Genomic DNA, 19,031 nt, shown 5'->3' on the forward strand with positions numbered 1-19,031 from the left:
AAAATTTTAATTATTTCAATTCGAAAATGTTCTAATTCGGTAATATTATAAACTATTGGGAATTTTAATCGAATATTTTCCGGAACGCCTGAAAAATTCTGAAAAATAAAATTCTCGAATAATGAAATTTCCAAAGAACCAAACCTCATTATAATAAAATTCCCGAATTTAAAAATTGCCGAACAATAAAATTCCTCACATAGAATTTCCGAACTATAAATTCCCGAACAAAGAAATTCCAAAATTATAAAATTCCAGAACAGTTTATAGTATTAGCGAATTTAAAAATTCCCAAGTTATGACACTCTCGAAACAATAAAATTCCCAATTAATAAAATTTCCGAATAATAGAATTCCCGAATTGGGAAATTCCCGAAAAGTTTATAATACTAGCAAATTTAAAAGTCCCGATCGTCAACAATTAAATTTTTTTGCTGAATAAAAAAAAATTGTAATTTCAATATGATTTTAGTTGCAATTAATTATTTTATTTTATGAATGAAACATTTTTTAACTGTTTGAATTCGATAAATTTTATTATGTGAGAATTTCATTATTCGGGAATTTTATTATTCGTGGATTTTCCAATTTGGGAATTCTATAGTGTTGGGGATTTCACTTTTTGGGATTTTTTATGTCATCCTATTTTTAACTTGTCTCTCAAATATTTTATTTTTCGGTCGGTAATTTTGTTTTTTAGTTTTTTTAAGGCGTCCCATATATTAATTTTTATTTCAACTTGTTAATTTCGACAAAATGAAGTAAATAAAAAAAGTATTTTGTTTTTAATAAAGGTGAAGGGTAAGTCTAGCAGAGAAGGTAAGCTCGTGAATTTATAAAAATAACTAGAAAATCATGAAATTCGGGATTATCTCCTTTTTTTTCGTTTCAACGGGGGCCAAACGATTTATCGTCACCAACATAGGGTGTTATCAAATAGATAACGTTGCCGGCGCCTCTATCTCTATCTGGTAGCCACATTTTTGATACAATGCATAGTTGATCAATATATTCCCTGGACTTCTCAGTGCGTGAATAAGTATAAATCAGATCGGACGAGAAGATCGGTTAAAAAAAAAATTCTCTTCGATTCGTAAATTTATCTGTAAAAATCTTCGCGTTTTGGGAAACGCTTGACGTCGGTTGCTACTGATAAGGGAAACAGAAATCGATCTATGATTTGATCAGTCCTATAATAATCTCAATAGAAAATTGTGATGAAGAGAATCTCAAAGAATTTACAGTTTTTTATTTCAGAAAATATAATATTTTTGGGGATTGGGAAGAATTAAAGTAAATTAAAAATGATTTAATGTTAATGATAGTATTTGGAATTTTCGTAATAGAAAGGGGCTTAGTTGATTATAGTGCAAAGGTGGAAATTAAATTAAAATATTTGGCAAATAAAGGAGAGGGGGGTAGTAATTCGAATTTTGGCGGAAAGTGATTTTATAGGAGAGAAGAAATGACTTCCGGTTTCGATGATTGCTATGACAACTCTTGGCATTTAATACCGCCGGATTATGTCAGCAATGAGGACGATTATAGGTAAGTGGAATATTTAATCGCTTAGTCAAGTGAGTAAAAAATTATCAGTTTGAATGAATATTTCCAAAAAGGAAGAATATTAAATAGAAAATTTCCGAAATTATAAAATTGACGAAATATGAAAATACTAAATTAGAAAATTCAAGAATAATAAAATTTCTGAAGGTACGACTGAAAAATCCCGAAAAATAAAATTTTCAACCTTCGCAAATTCCCGAATAATAAAATTCACAAATAATAAAATTCCCGATTAATACAATTCCCAAATAATAAAATTCCTGATAGAAAATTGTTTAAAATATTATAGATTCCCGAAATCCCGAAAAATAAAACTTCCGAATAAAATTCTCTAATAATAAAATTACCAATTAATAAGGTTCCCGAATTGGCGAATTCTCGAGTAATGAAGTACCCGGATAATAAAATTTCCGAATAATAAAATTTCCAAGTAATTAAATTCCCAATTTAAAAAATTCCCGAATAATTAAATTTCCAAATAATAAAATTCCCGAATAATAATATTCAAGATTAATAAATTTTTGGAATAATGAAATTCCCGAATAATAAAATTCGCAAGTAATAAAATTTCAGAATTGGAAAATTCCCGAATGACAAAATTCCTGAGACGACTGAAAAATCCAGAAAAATAAAATTTTCGACCCTGGAAAATTCCCGAATAATAAAATTCCTAAATGATAAAATTCCCGAATATGCAAATTCCCGTTGCACAAGATTTCCGAATAATAAAATTCCCGATAAAAAATTGTCCATAGTATTATCGAATTGAAAAATTCCTGAATAATAAAATTCCTGAGGGATGCCTAAAAAATCCAGAAAAAAAATTCCCGATACGGTCAAATTCCCGAGTAATAAAATTCTCAAGTAATAATATTCTCGAATTAGCAAATTCCCGACGAATAGAATTCCCGATTAATAAAATTTCCTAATAATAACATTCTCGAATTATAATATTCCCGAATAATAAAATCTCCTATAGTAATATAATTCCCAAATAATGGAATTTCTGATAAAAAACTGTTTATAATATTATAGAATTGAAAAATTCCGCTATAACGAAATTCCCGAGGGATGAATGCAAAATCCCGAAAAATAAAACTCCCGAATAAAATTCTCTAATAATAAAATTACGATTGAATAAAATTCCCGAATTGGCGAATTCCCGAGTAATGAAGTACCCAAATAATGAAATTTCCGAATAATAAAATTCCCCAGTAATTTAAATTGCCAATAAGAAAATTCCCGAATAATAATATTCCAGATTAATAAATTTTTGGAATAATAAAATTCGCAAACAATCAAATTTCAGAATTGGAAAATCCCTGAATAACAGAATTCCTGAGACGACTGAAAAAAAAAAAATTCCTAACACTCTTAATTATTATTATTTGAAATGCTGTCACAGACTTAAGATGGTTACTGTCCAACATTATGAAGACATTTTTGGTTCGAGTTGGATTTTTATTAGATTATTTTGCACGGGGCTGTCCCGGTATATATTATCTGTCACGGACGCATTTTTATAATCCCATCAAGTGATCTTATAAAAGCAGTCTACCCCGACATATTGGACAAAGCCTGGTTTTTACCTCATCATTGACGGATTGGGTTGCAGTCAAGTACAAGATGGGGGGGGGGGGCTACACAGCTTAAGGTGGGTTCTGAACCACCAAAACCTCGGTAAAGGTATATGACAAATTTCCAGAGGTACCGGCTCAGGGTTCGAACCCCGGACCTCTGAGGTGAAGTCTGAGTGTCTAACCAACTGAGTCACTGATGCTCTTTTATCCACCGAGGGTCTTGTAGCCAATAACCTTCTTACCTTCGCTTATGCGTCTATCTAACTCCTCATCTATCTTCCAGTCCCTGGTAAATAAGCTACCAAGATATACGAACTTATCAGCTTATTCAATTTTCTCATCATTTAACACAATGTTGCATATTGTTTTCTCATTATTTCCTTCGAATACTATAGTTTTTGTTTTATGTGCGTTAATTTTGAGGCACATGCTGTTCATGCTTGCATTCAGTTTATTCAACATTCTTTGCAAGGCTTCGATTGACTCTGCCATAACAACCTTATCATCTGCGAACGCTAGCCCACGTACCCTTCTTGTTTCGATATCCACACCCTCTTCGTCGAAAAGAGCCATGAATAATATAAGTAACCATAAAGACATAACGCATCCTTATCTAACTCCTTGAATAATATCAAAACAGTCACTCAATTCCCCATTTAGCCTTACACTCGCTTTGCTACCCGTATATATTGTTTTTATAGCTTATAGGAGCCATCCATTGACTCCATACTCTTTCAGGACTTTTCAAAGTTTACTTCTATCTTCCTTGTAAAATACTTTTTCAAGGTCAAGAAATGCACAGAAAAATGTTTTTCCTACTCTCAAACTTTCTTCTGTGGTTTGCCTTAAACTGAATATTTGATTCTTTTCTTTTTGGGCAGCCTGAATTTCATCATTCCACCATGCATCACCAGACATTCTTTCCACAACCGCGGTACCACACACTTCGATCGCACATCTAACAATGGTATCCCGTAACTTAGCCCATGTGCCCTCTATATCTTTGTTTTTTATAAGCGCCTCCCAGGTTGCCCTATCTATGGTTTCGATTATCTTATTTTGGAAATTTATTTGCACATCCTTTTTCTGTAGATTCTCAATTTTTATGCGTTTGTTTTGTTTTCTTGGTTCTCTTTTTCCCCATCCCCGACCTAACTTAATTTTGAAGATCAGAAGGTGATGATCAGTGCTGCATTCAGAACCCCTCATGACCCTTATATCTTTCACTAGCTCTCTTAGTCTTTCATCCGCAACAACAAAACTGAAAAATTAACTATTCTGTTTTTGGTGAAAAACTGATTTTTTTTTTTAGTTGAAAATTCAACTATTTGGTTTAAATATAAACTATTTATTTAAATAATTATAGCAACTATTTGAGAGAAAATTAATCTTTTGTCAAAAATTCATAGGGTCGGGTGGAAAACTCAAATATTTGGTGGAAAATTCATGTGGTTACGAAACAAATCTTCATCTATGAAATTTAAAAATGGTCTTTTGGTTTGAAAACAAATTTTGTTTTTCGAAAAATAATCTTTTTTTTGTGGATTCAACTAAAGTGGTTCAACTCAATTGATAGAAAATTAATTTTCTTTAACTTTAAAATTAATTTTGTAAACTGAAAATGCTATAATTGCATTTTTAGTTGAAAAGTCAACTACTTAGTTGAAAAATTAACTGTTTTAGTAGAAAATGGAACTATTTGGTTGAAAAATAAACTATTCATTTGACAAATTAACTACTTGGTAGAAAATGAACTTTTTTGTGGAAACTTTTTGGTTGGAACATTAATCTTATTTTTTGAAATTTCAACTTTTTGGTTTTGGATTAAACTATTTTGTGGAAAAATATAATATTAAATTGAACTAGTAAAAAATTAGTTTTTTTTGCTGAAAACTAATTATTTAACTGGAAATGTAACTATTCCATTTTTGATTGAAAAATTATTTTTTTTTAAATTTGAAATATCAACTATTTGGCTGAAAATTCATCTCTATTGATTAAAAATCACATTTTTGTCGGAAATTAAACTGTTATGTAGCAAATTCATCATGTTTTGTTGAAAAATCGTCATTTTAGGTAGAAAATTAATCTTATTTTTTGAAAATTAATTTTTTCGTTTGTGGATTCCACTATTTTCTTAAAAATTCGCTGTTTGGTTTAATTTAACTGATAGATTTAAAAAAAAATTCATTTCTCCTGGGTAAAATTTACATTCTTATTTAAAATTAATCTTTGTAGGTTTAAAATTCAACTATTATTGTTGAGTCATCTTTTTTACTCGAAAATTTAAATGTTTTGTTTGAAATTGGTCTTTTTAGTTTGAAAATTGATCCTTTAAGGTAGAAATGTCATCTTTATTGTTTGAAAATCCGTTACTTTTAGGTGGGGGAGGGGTAGATCGGGGGTGGGGTTCCACCCCCGATCTACCCCTGTTTCCAACCTTAGGCCCCACTCCCCCGACTCAAATTGATAATGTAGTTTATGGTCGGTCCCTGAATTTCAATATGAAATAAAATTACTTATTTAGCATTTTTGATTGTGATTTTTTTAGGTACCCTATTAATATGTATATATATTTTTTTAATAGAAATAATTGATTAGAATTAAAAAAGAGATAATTTTACACTATTGTTAGTATATTATTCACAAGTATATTTGCTTTTAATTGTTTTAATTTGAAGCAATTAGAGTAATGACAAGTAGCCTCTTCTTCGGAAAGATGTAACCAAAACGGAAATGAGCATTTAGAACTAGGGTGAGGAACGCATGTTAGGGGTGACTGGATATAGAGTGGTACGTCATGATACAATTGCATTGCTAAAATCGAAAGGGCTGATCAGTGAGCATCAAGCACCTGTTGGTTTCCACCATAAATTTCAAAATAGTCGTAACTGCCGCCTTACATACATCATGTGTATTGCTCATGTAATGACTAATCATAATTACTCATTTATCATATAAAATTTACGTTTCGTATCTTAAATTAGTTATTACGACTCTCATTACCAAGTTATTCATTTCAACTCTCAAAATATTTGCATACTCTATTTTTAATCAAGGGGTTAATTACTCCTGCAATCTAGTGTAAAACTCTGTCTTAGTAACCTTATATGTAATTCCATGCACTTTTGACAATCCCATGCACCTTTTGCAATCCCACGCACCTTTTCCAATCCCATGCACCTTTTGCAATTCCATGCACTTTTTGCAATCCCATGCACCTTTGGCAATCCTATGCACCTTTTTTAATCCCATGTACTTTTTACAATCCCATGCAATTATGCAATTATATAGAATTCCTTGAGATCCCATGCAAATTTTTACAATACTCTGTAATCTCGCACTTTATACGAAAAAATATAATAGAAAATACATTATAGCTTTATAATTATTTTTTATCATTTTTTCGCGATTCTTGCAAAATCATTACAGACAATCATTATAAGAAAATCGGTGTAGAAATTAAAAAATGTGAAATATTAAAATATTTTATACAAAAAAAATCGAGAACGTATCATTTTTTTATTTGTTTAAAGTAGAAGTTTGACCAATTGTAAGGAATTTTGATGAATCTTAAGCAATTTCGTCACATTTCATATAAATTTGATGACGTTCTTAAAATTTCCAAATATATCATGAGACTTTAAGGAAAGGCGAAAAAATGCAAAATAAATTTTTAGAGAATTCCACTGATTCTAAGAATTTTATAATAATTTCGATTTTTATACAAATCTTTTAATTTATTCAAAAATATTTAATCGGGTTTCAAGATATTTAAAAAACATTCAGTTTAGAGAATTTGAAATATTTCCAGGGATTTTAAGAAATTCCAATGGATTTCAAGAGATTCAAAAAATTTCGAGGAATTTCGAACCATTTTGTAGAATTTTCAAATCTTTCATGATATTTCTATTGACTTTGAAAAATTAATCAAATGAAAATAGCTCACTTGGACGAAGAAGGTGTGTGGATCTCTGGACAGTAAGGGTACGTGGGTTAGCATTCGCAGATGATAAAGCTTGTTATCGTAGAGTCAATAAAAGATTTGCAAATAATGTTGAGCAAAATGACAATGCCACTATTTCTATACTTTTCCTTGAAAAATATTTTTGAACTTTTTTTCTTATTGGGTAAAATAATATGTCCGCCATCTCAACGAATCACAACATAACGGAAAATGGTCTCAATGACTGATTAGGGGCCGTGCATAAATCGCTTAAAGTTTTGTTTCGGATGTTTTGAACTGCTTTTTACGGTCCGTAAGTTTGGAATGCCCCCCCCCCCCCCTATCTTACGCAATTTTTACCGAATAAATTTATTTTCTTGTATTTATTTTGACGTCATTCACAACATTAAATTGAAATATTTCGTTGAAAATTATTTTTTTTAGTCGGAAATTTAATTATTCCATTTTTTGTTAAAAATGTATCCTTTCTAAGTTGAAAATCAAACTAATCGTTTGCCACTGACATTTTTTCTTGAAAATTCATTTTTTTGTTAAACCTGAATTTTTTAAATTAAAAAGTCACCTATTTCATTTTTGGTTGACAAACCCTTTCAAGTTGAAAATTCAACTATGTGGTAGAAAATTCATGCATTTTGTTGAAAATTCATAATAGTGCTGGGAGATTCTACTATTTTGTTAAAAAGTTCGTATTTTTTTGTTAAATTCAACTCGTTGATCATTTGTTTTTCTTCAAAACTAATTTTTTAAACTGGAAGTGTAACTATTACATATATGGTGCTAAACTAATTTTTTTAGTTACGAATTCAACTATTTGGTTGAAAATTTGAGACTTTGGTGGAAACTCGGACCAATTCTTTTTGGGTAAAAAACTGAACTATTTTGTTATAAATTCGTATTTATTAGTTAAATTCAACTTGTTGATGATTCATTTTCTCTTGGTTGAAAACTAAGTTTTTAAACTAAAAATTCAACTATTACATTTTTAGTTAAAAAAAATTTTTTTTTAGTTAAAACTATTTTGTTAAAAATTCGTAATTAATTCGTAATTATTCGGAATTAGTTTTTTTTTGAAGACTAATCCTGTTATATGCTGAAAATTCAACTATTTTGTAAAACCTTTATGTGTTTTGTTGAACATTAATTTTTGGTTGAATTCAACTGGTTGATTACTCATTTGTAACAAAAACAAATGCCTTTTAAATTATAAAAGAAAATATTTTTTAACCAAAAGTGTAGTTAACTTTTCAGGTAAAAAAATTAATTTCTAGAGCAAAAAATTATTTTTCAGCTAAATAGTTGAATTTTCTACTTAAAAAAAAGTTTTCAATTAAAAATGGTTGAATATTCAAACAAATTGATAAATCTTCAAGAAAAAAGATTAATATTTTACCTGAGTAGATGACTTTTCAACCAAATGAATTTTCTTCCATATATGGTTGAATTTTCTACTTGAATGGACAAATTTTAAACCGTTAGATTTTTGTTGATAACTAATTTCTTTAACTGAATATTTAACTATTCCATTTTTGGTGAGAACTAAGTTTTTTTAGTGGAAAAATAATTTTTTATTTGAAAAGTTAACTATTTCATTTTTTATAAAAAATTTATCCTTTATAAGTTGAAAATTCAACGATTTAGTTAAAAACTCTTATTTTCGAGTTGATATAATTGAATGTTTTATAGAAAATTCATCCTTAGGCTTGAAAATTGACAATTTGGTAGAAAATTTAACCATTCTATTTATTTTAAAATGTAACTATTTAACTATTCAACTTTTAGTTAAAAATGTATTCTTTTTAAGTTGGAAATTCAACTATTTGGTAGAAAATTTATGTATTTTGTTGCAAATCCACTGGTTGAAATTTTTTGTAAACTGAAATTCAACTATTATACTTTTGGTTCAAAAATATAAAATTTTTTTGGTTAAAAATTCGACTATTTGGTTAAAAATTAATCTGTTTTTTGTCGAAAATGAATTTTTTGAAGTTAAATTAAATTAAAACTATTTATTTTCTTAAAAATTCTAATTTACCAGTTCAAAATTCAACTATTTTTTGTGGAAAACTCGTCTTTTAGCTTTAAAATTTAACAATTTAGTAGAAAACTCAGACTATTCAGTTAGAATTAAATTTTCTCGCTGAAAATTCATAATTTTGTTTGAAAATTTAACTCTTCTATTGAAATTTATCTATATTGTTGAAAATCCATTTTTTTTCGTAGAAAATTATTTTTTATGTGCAAAGTTAACTATTTTATTTTTGGTTGAAAATTTATACTTTATAAGTTGAAAATAAAACTATTTAGTACAAAATTAATCTTTTTTCTCAAAAATTCGTCTATTCGGATGGAAACAAACTATTAATTCTTTGATGAAGATTCATTATTTTGTTTGAGCATTCAGCTGAAAATTGAACTATTCCGTTTATGGTTGACAACTAATTTTTTTTTGTAGTTAAAAATTCAAAGATTTGGCGTACAAATTATACATTTTTTCGTTAAAAATTCATAACTTTGGTTTAAAATTAAATCATTTATTTTAAAATCTAACTATTTTGTTGCAAATTAGTTTGTTTTTTGTAGAAAATTAATTTTTTACGTGAAATTTTGACTAGTCAATTTTTGGTTAAAAATTCGACTAATTTGTTGAAAATTCTTATTTTAGAGTTGAAAATTTAAATGTTTTGTATCAAATTCGTTTTTTTTTGAAAAATCATTATTTTGGTTGAGGATTCAACCACATTACATGCATAGTTACATATAACTCGTTGAAAATTCGTTTGTTTTTTGTTGAATAACCTTTTTTTAAATAAAAATTTTACCATTCCATTTTTGGTTAAAAATATTTTTGATGAGTTGAATAATAAATTGGAATTCAAAAGGAAAATAAAGTGGTTTTTTTTCTAGAAAATTGACTAATATTCTATTTTTGAATGACTATTTGTCCTTCATAATTTCAAAATTCAACTATTTCGTAGAAAATTCATATGTTTTGTTAATGATTCTTTTATTTTAATAGAAAATTAAATTATTGTTTGATGAAAATGTATCATTTTTATCGAGGATTGAACTATTTTGTTAAAAATTAGGCTACTTTTGTTAAATGAAACTGGTTAATAATTGATTGGTTTTTCGTAGAAAATTATTTTTTTGTTATGTGAAAATTTAACTATTCCATTTTTTGTTGAAAATGTAACCCTTATAAGTTGAAAATTTAATTATTTAGTAAAAATTTAACTTCTTTTCTCGAAAATTCGTCTAATTGGGTAGGACCTTTAGCTCTTGCTATCCCATGTGGAAAAGTTGATTGGGGCCAGATTGGGCCCCAACTAGATTGCTCAACTAATAGTTGGGCCTCAATTGGGCAGCCCAATCAGTGCCCATATAGGCTACTGTCTGGGTTGTAATGGACAGGCCAACGAATGCCCAGATTGAGATAACAAGCTGGGCCTTAGTTGGGCAGCCCACTTTATGCCCAATTAATAAAAAAAGGGTACAATTATTGAATTCCTAAAGTCAAAAGTAATAAATAATAAATATTTGTTCGTATTTTTTCAATTTGACGCTTGTTCATGATTTAAAAACTCTTAACATCCTCTTATTCCTTCTGAATTCCATCCCAGTCTCTTCCAACAGTCAGCTCAGTCCTGAAAGCATCTGAAGTTGTATTTACTGCAATATATTTGGTTTAATACAAATACTCAACTGAGTATGGGAAAAAGCACAAAGCGATCATTTATTATGTTCATTTCTACAGAGTAAAAACGAAAGAACTTTGTAAAAATAACCCCATTTTATGGAAGCTTGAACGGATTCGACTACAAGAAAAAATGTCGTTCGCAACTGCTTCCAGAGCTGCCAGATCGAGCCTGAAATTTACTCCCACCATACCTACCGTTTGGGAGCCGCAAAACAGAAAGTGCATGATTACCACTGTGAGTTCGTGTGTAAGCCGAAAATGCCCGATTCGACTTCGGTTTTCTGCTGTACGATGATTGTCGATCTCAAAGCTTCGGAAGACTTCGGTGGTCTTCTATTTATATCTCGATCCCCATTTGAAAGAAATGGAAGAAATTGGCGGATTTAATGTTTCACATGATTCTTTATTTCATGCATGAGTCGATTTTGAGGTTATGTGTTTCAGGTGTATACAGTATGAATATTATTACTACTATATATATTATTAATGTTAATAATATAATTATAAAATATAACATTAATTTTCATTAATAGTTGACTAACTTTTAATAGAAATAGTTAAACTTGTAACTAAACCAATTAGTTTTCTGAAAAAAATTTGAATAAGAAGATGAATTTTCTTGTAGTTAAAAGAAATTAATTTTTAAACCAAAACAAATAAAAAAAATTCTACAAAATAGTTAAATTTTCAAAAAAGAAATTTTTCAACTAATTTGATAAATTGTCAATAAAAAAAAACTAAATTTTTTAACAAAGCAGTTCCACTTTCAACCAGAAAAAATGAAAAAAAAAATAGTTGGAATTCTTTGAAAGTGCTTTAAATTATTGAAATTAATTGAAAACTCCTTTAAATGTTTTAAAACATCCTAAAATATTTAAAATCCTTTAAAATCTCTTGAAATGTTACAGAGCTCTTGAAAATTCCTTATAATTTTAAAAATACCTTAAAATATTTTAAATCCTTTAAAATCACATACTAAATAATTGAAAATTCCTTAGAATCTAGTAAAATGTCCTAAGATGTATCAAATCCTTTAAAATCTCATATTAAATTACTGTAATAAATTGAAAATTCCTTAAAACCTTTTAAAATACTCTCAAATATTTCGAAACCTTCCAATTCTTTTGAAAAATCTTGACATCTTTCAAAGATATTTAAGGTACTTTGGAGTTTTTTTAAACAACCTTGATATAATGATTAAAATTCTTTGAAATTCCTTTAATTTTTCACAATGAATTAAAGATTCAGTAAAGTCTTTTTAAACATCCTCAAATATTCAAAATCCTTAAACATCTGTTGAAATCTCTTGAATTTTTTTAAAGCTCTTGAAAATTCCTTGAAATTTTAAAAATACCCTAAAATATTTCAAATCCTTTAAAATCTCATATTAAATTACTGTGATCAATTAAAAATTCTTTGGAACCTTTTTAAATAGTCTCAAGTATTTTGAAACCTTCAAAATCTTTTCAAACACCTTGACATCTTTTAAAGATTTCTAAAGTCCTTTGGAATTTTTTTAAATAACTCTGCTAAAACTGTTAAAATTATTTGAAATTCCTTGAAATTATCAAAATAAATTGAAAATTACTTGACATCTTTTGAAACATTCACAAATATTAAAAATCTTTTGAAATTTCTTGACATTTTTTCAAGCTTTTGAAAATTCCCTGAAATATTTCAAATCCTTCAAAATATCACATTAAATTACTGTAATCAATGAAAATATCCTGGAATCTTTAAAATTCTCTCAAATTTTTCAAATCCTTCAAAATCTTTTGAAATGCCTCCGACTTTTTTTTAGGATTTCTAAATTACTTTGGAATTTTTTAAAATATGCCTTCTAAACATTTTTTTATTCTTTGAAATTCCTGTGAATAGTAAAAATTAATTGAAAATTCTCAGACACTTTTTAAAACATCTTCAAATATTTAAAATCCTTACAAATTTTTTGAAATCTTTTGAAATTTTGTAAAGCTTCAGATTGAAATTTAAAAAAAAAGAAGAGTTTCAAAACGTTAAATATTGAAATGTTTGTAGATTAGAGTTTTGAAGATGGAATCAATAAAAATTCAAAGCCTTCGAACTTCAATTTTCAAGAATTTTCAACTATTCCATAAGAATAATTTTCAGCTCGATGGGATTTAAGTCTTCACATTTAAAATTGTAAACTTGAAAGTTTATTTATAAAAAATTAATAATAATAAATAAATTAAATTCGTTCAAAATTTAAATGTATGTGGGCCCCATTTGGCGCCCAATTATTAGTTGGGCTGAGTTGAGCTGATTTCCAAATTGGATATTCGTCTTTTATCATAAAATTCAACTGGTTGACAATCCGTTTTTTTTATTGAAAAGTAACTTTTTAATTTGAAAATGTAACTATTCCATTTATGGTTGAAGACTAATTTTTTTGTAGTTGAAAATTCAATGATTTGGTTGAAAATTCTTATTTTTGAGTTGATAACTCAACTTTTTTGTAGAAAATTTGACTATTCGGTAGGAATTAAATTTTTATTTCAAAATTCATAATTTTGGTTTGAAATTAAACTATTTATTTTAAAATGTGACTATTTTGTTGCAAATTCGTTTGTTTTTGTAGAAATACATTTTTTTATGTGAAAAATGAACTTTTCAATTTTTAATTAAAATGTATTGCTTATAATTTGAAAATTCAACTATCTGGTTGAAAATTTAACTGTTTTATAGAAAATTCGTTTTTTTTCAAAAACACCATTTGGTTGAGGATTCAACCCGATTTCACATAATTAAATTGAATTCGTTCTCAATTCGTTTATTTTTTGTTGAATACCCATTTTTTAAATAAAAATTTAATTACTTTATTTTTGTTTGAAAAAAACTAATATTAGTGATTAACAGTTCAACTGGACGCCCCCTGAAATAATTTTTACTTTGGTAAAAAATTCTTTCTGAATAAGGTGGAGATTGGAATTGAAAAGGAAAGGTAAAGTGGTAGAAATGACTTCTTAAACGGTTGAATTTGAGCTTTTCGGTTGAAAATGAAACTGTTTATTTGAAACTTTATGTATTTTCTTGAAAATTCGATTGTTTTTTTTTTGGGAAAATTATTCTTTTTTCTAGAAAGTTAACTATTCTATTTTTATATGACTTTTTATCCTTTATAATTTGAAAAATTAAACTATTAGGTATAGAAAGATCATGCGTGTTTCGTTGATAAGTTGTTTATTAGGGTAGAAAATTATACTATCTTTTGTTGAAAATTTATTATTTTGGTTGAGGATTTAGCTATATTGTTAACAATTTATTCTTTTTTTGTAAAATTAAACTGGTTCATAACTTTTTTGTTTTTTGTGGAAAATTAATTCTTTTTTTAATTTAAACATTCCATTTTTGGTTGAAAACTATTTTTATTGTGGAACTTCAATTATTGGTTTAAAAATTCTTATTTTCCTGTTAAAAATTTAACTGTTTTGTGTAAAATTTGTCTTTTAGCTTGATAAATTACAAAATAGTAGAAAAGTCAGACTATTCAGTAGAAACTGAATTAATTTTTTTATGTGAAAAGTTAACTATTTCATTTTTGATTGAAAATATATCCCTTATAAGTTGAAAATTGAAATATTTAGTAAAAAATGAACTCATTTTCTCGAAAATTCGTCTATTTGAGTAGAAGCTTTAGCTATTGTTATATTCGCCTTTTATCATTAAATTCAAATGGTTGATAATCCGTTTTGTTTAAATTGCAAAGTAACGATTTGTTTCAAAATTAAAAATTTAAGAAATTTAAATTAGATTAAAATACAAATTAAAAATCCAACGACCAAATTCAGACAACTACGAACAAAAAAAATCCTATTGTAATCTGAAAAGTTAAAAAAATTAATTTTTGGTCAATAATAAAAAAGAGGAAAGAAAAGTTCTTATTTTCGAGTTGATAATTCAATTGTTTTGTAGAAAATTTGACTACTCGGTAGGAATTAAATTTTTTCGAAAATTAATCATTTTTGTTAAAAATTATACTATTTATTTTAAAATGTGACTGTTTTGTTGAGAATTCGTTTGCTTTTTGTAGTTATTAAATTTTTTTGTCAAAAGTGAAATCTACAATTTTTGGAGAATAGTGTATTGTTTATAATTTGAGAATTCAACTATTTGGTTGAAAATTCAACTGTATTGTAGAAAATCCGTTTTGTTGTTGTCGAAAAAACACCGTTTTGTTTAAAGATTTAACCCAATTTCACATAATTAAATTGAACTTGTTCACAATTCGTTTTTTTTTTGTTGAATACCCATTTTTTAAATAAAAATTTAACTACTCTATTTTTGGTTGAAAAAAAACTAACATTAGTGATTAAGAGTTTAACTTATCGTCCATGATTTATATTTTATTTTTTGATCAGAAAAGTCTCACCTAATATGTGGACGGTCCCCTACGACCTACGTAATAGATGGACGCCCCCTGAAATAATTTGTACTTTGGTAAAAAATTCTTTCTGAAAAAGGTGGAGATTGGAATTGAAAAGGAAGGTAAAGTGGTGGAAATAACTTCTTAAACGGTTGTTAAAATGAGAGGTGGAGCGGTGTGGAACGGTGTGGAGCGGAGAGGAGAGGACTAGGTCGGTTTGTAGTAAATAAGTATAAACGGTGGGATCAGGTGGGATTAGTAACAAGCCGTGCGAAGTTTGGGTCACGTTTGTGAGACCGGTGTGTTAAGTGTGTATAGAATGCATGAGGCCCTTGGGAGAAAAAAGAAAAGGAAAAGGGCCCTCGAAGGAGAAGGACACCCGTCGAGATTTGTACGAGGTCGCTAGGCTGGCTAGTCGCTACGAGCTCCGAGACGTAGTAGTACTACTACTCAACTCACTATACGCAATTCATTCATTCATAAACTCCACTCCAGTCCAGTCCAGTCCAGTTCGGGACCCGCAGACCTGCTGGGGCTTTCAAACCAGTTTATGAATGAACGTACCAGTCGTAGCCGCCGTAGCGTACAAACTACAAACGCCACTTTCATTCTTATGCTTTTGCCTTTTTTTTACCTCTTCTTTTTCTTCTTCCTTTTTTCCCCGGATTCACTGGAATTTTGTCACCTTTACTCTGAATGCCGGAAGTTTTAGAAATTCTTTCAGTGGTCAATTCCATGCCATACTGAACTGCAAAAAATCGAGATTCTTCAGAATTATTTCCGTTCCTTTTCCTTCACTCTTAGAACTTATACAAAATTGGATTTTCTTATTTGGGATTATTATTAATTCCAAAATCCTTGTATTCATTTTTTCTTTTTAATTTACAACTTTATATTAGGATTCTTATTTTTGAAAGTTTATTTTTAAAGAACTAGCCAAAATTGGAATAGTTAAGTTTTCAGTTTAGAAAATTATTTTCCAACAACAAAAAAAGAACGAATTATAAACCAATTAAATTTTCATAAAAAAAGATTAATTTTTAACAGAATAGTTGAATTGCGGCCGAATCGTCCAATTTTGTACCAAATTGTTGAAATGGAAAAATTTAATTTTCAGTTTAAACAATTGGTTTTCAGTAAAATACAAATGAATTTTCAACCAAATAGTTAAACTATCGCTATTAAAAAAAAAGTTTTAAACAAAAAATTCTTTCAGTTTAAAAAATTATTTTTAACAAAAAACAAACGAATGATCCACAAATTGAATCTAACAAAAAAGACGAATTTTCAATAAAATGAGTAAATCCTAAAAAAATGATAAATTTCGAAGAAACAAGAATACGTTTCTACCCCATAATAGACGAATTTTCAGTCAAATTAATTTTCATACCAAATAGTTCAATTTTCAACTTATAAATAAATTTTCGAGACAAAATGAAATAGTTAACTTTTTAGATACACAAAAAATAGGTTTCTAGAAAAAAGCATAGTTTAATTAATAACCGAAAATAGGAATTTTCAACAATTAAGTTCAATTCTAACCCTATAGTCCACTTTTGTACCAAATTGTTGAATTTTCAACTAAAAACAACAGTTTTTAACAGAAACGGTAGAAGTTACATTTTTGGTTTAAAAAATCACTTTCTGATCAAAAACGAACTATAAACCAAATAGATGCACTTTAAATTACAAAACAAAACAAAAATTTAACAAAAAATGGAATATATAATTTTTCAGATAAAAAAAGTTAATTTTTCACAACGAAAAAATGTACAACTAAAATTTGTTCTATTTGAAATAAAAAACAGTTTAATTCAAACAAAAAGATGAATTTTCCACAATCAAGATAAATCTTCTACCCAAGCAGACGAATTTTCAACAAAATGCATGGATTTTTATGAAATATTTTAATTTTCAACTAAAAAAAAATTAGAGTTTAACAAAAAATGGAATGTTTAAATTTTCAGAGTAGAAAATTTCGATTTGAAGCAAAATGCGATTTAGACACCAATTGAATTTAACTAAAAAAGAAACGAGTTTTGAATAAAATAGTTTTGAATCTTTGACCAAAATGATTAATTGTCAGCAAAAGAAATTAATTTCTTACCCAATAGCTGAATGTTCATCTTATAAACGACAAATTTTCAAGCAAATTGAAAAAGTTAACTTTTCAGATAAAAAAATAATTTTCTAAAAAAAAAAACATAATTTTCAACTAAGTGGTTAAGTTTTCAAATGAATAGTTAAATTTTTAACGGCAAATATGAATTTTCAATAAAAGAGTTAAATTCCTACTAAATAGTCCTATTTTCTACCAAAACAGTTACATTTTCATTAATCTTCAGCCAAAATGAAATAGTTAAATTTTCAGTTAAAAATAACTTTTCATCACAAAAACAAACAAATTCTAGTCCAATCGAAATTAACTAAAAAAGACGAATTTTTAACAAAGCAGTTGAATCTTCAACCAAAATTAAGAATTTTTCAATTATAAAGGATATATTTTCAACAAAAAATGGAATAGTTGACTTTTCAGATAAAAAACTAAATTTTCATAAAAACGACAAATTTTCAACAAAATAGTGAAATGTTTAATTAAATAGTTTAATTTTAACTACATAAATCACTTGTTTAACAAACAAAGTATTTTTTAACCAAACAGACTAATATTCTTGAAAACAGTTTAATTTTGAACACGAAAATATAAATTTTCAACAAAAAAGTTGAGTTACGACCAAAATTTCTTTGAAGTGCTTGAAAAAATGAAAATTAGTGATTTTATTTTACAAGTAAAACATCTACATAAAGAATTCACATTCTTTACCATATTCCCCTCTTTAAAGTTTATACCCTTTTTTAAAAGTTGAATTTTGAAAGTTGAATTACTTTCTAAAAATTAATTTTTGTTGAATTAAGATTTAATTAATTTTTTGAAAAACTCTTTTTTTTATTGAAAATTAATTTTTTAACTCAAAATTTGATTTTTAATTCCCTTTTGTGTTGACAATTCATCCTTTATGTTAGTTGAAAATTGAACTATTCCATTTTTAGTTAAAAAATGATAGTTTTGAGATGAAAATTCAACTATTTGTTAAAAAAAATTGATGTATTTTGTATTAAATTTGTCTTTTTTGGTCAAAAATTCATTAACATTTTAGACTGAACATTCAACTATTGTTGAAAGTTGAACTACTTTAACATTATTTTTATTAGTAGTTCTTTAGTAGAAAATTGAACTATTTTCTTAAAAATTAGTTTTTTTTTAAATTAAGTTTTTGAAGTAAAAATTTAACTAACCCATATTTGGCTGACAATTTATCCTTTCTAGTCGAAAATTCATTTACATTATTTTTTATTGTGAATTTGTTTAAAAAATAACTTTTAAATTGAAAATTGAACTGTTTGATTGGAAATAACCTTTTTGGATAAAAATTCATATTTCTGAGTAGAAAACTCAGCTATGTTACAAAAATAATTAATCTTTCTGGGCGTGAAAATGAAACAATATGGTTGACCTTTTTTTAACCAAGCAACTGCTTGGTTAAAAATTATTCTTTTTTAGTTGAAGATTAAACACATTCTTCCAGAAAATTCAACTTTTTTGGGTTGAATTTTACTGTTTCTTTTTTAAAATTATTTTTAGTCAAAAAATCAACTATTACATTTTTCGTTCAGAATTGTCCTTTTTTCATTGAAGATTGAACTATTTGATTTAAACTTGAACTTTTCTTTTAAAAACTCTTTTTTTTTTTAAATACATCATTATATTTGAAAATTAATTTTGTTTATAATAAATTTTTGGATTGAAAATTTAACCTTCAAATAAAAAGTTCGTTT

General features: G+C 27.1%; 1 protein-coding gene across 1 annotated transcript in view; it reads left to right on the forward strand.

The window, feature by feature from the left end:
• Positions 1–1,056: 1,056 nt before the first annotated feature.
• The window catches only part of LOC117167721 (homeobox protein Nkx-2.5-like), a 67,480-nt gene continuing 49,505 nt past the window's right edge, over positions 1,057–19,031 (forward strand). The window contains exon 1 of the mRNA XM_033352867.1: positions 1,057–1,548. Coding sequence (XP_033208758.1) covers positions 1,466–1,548 — 83 coding nt within the window. The 5' untranslated portion in view covers positions 1,057–1,465. The remainder of the gene's footprint in view (positions 1,549–19,031) is intronic.

This window comes from Belonocnema kinseyi, chromosome 2, assembly GCF_010883055.1.
Source record: "Belonocnema kinseyi isolate 2016_QV_RU_SX_M_011 chromosome 2, B_treatae_v1, whole genome shotgun sequence".
Taxonomy (NCBI): domain Eukaryota; kingdom Metazoa; phylum Arthropoda; class Insecta; order Hymenoptera; family Cynipidae; genus Belonocnema; species Belonocnema kinseyi.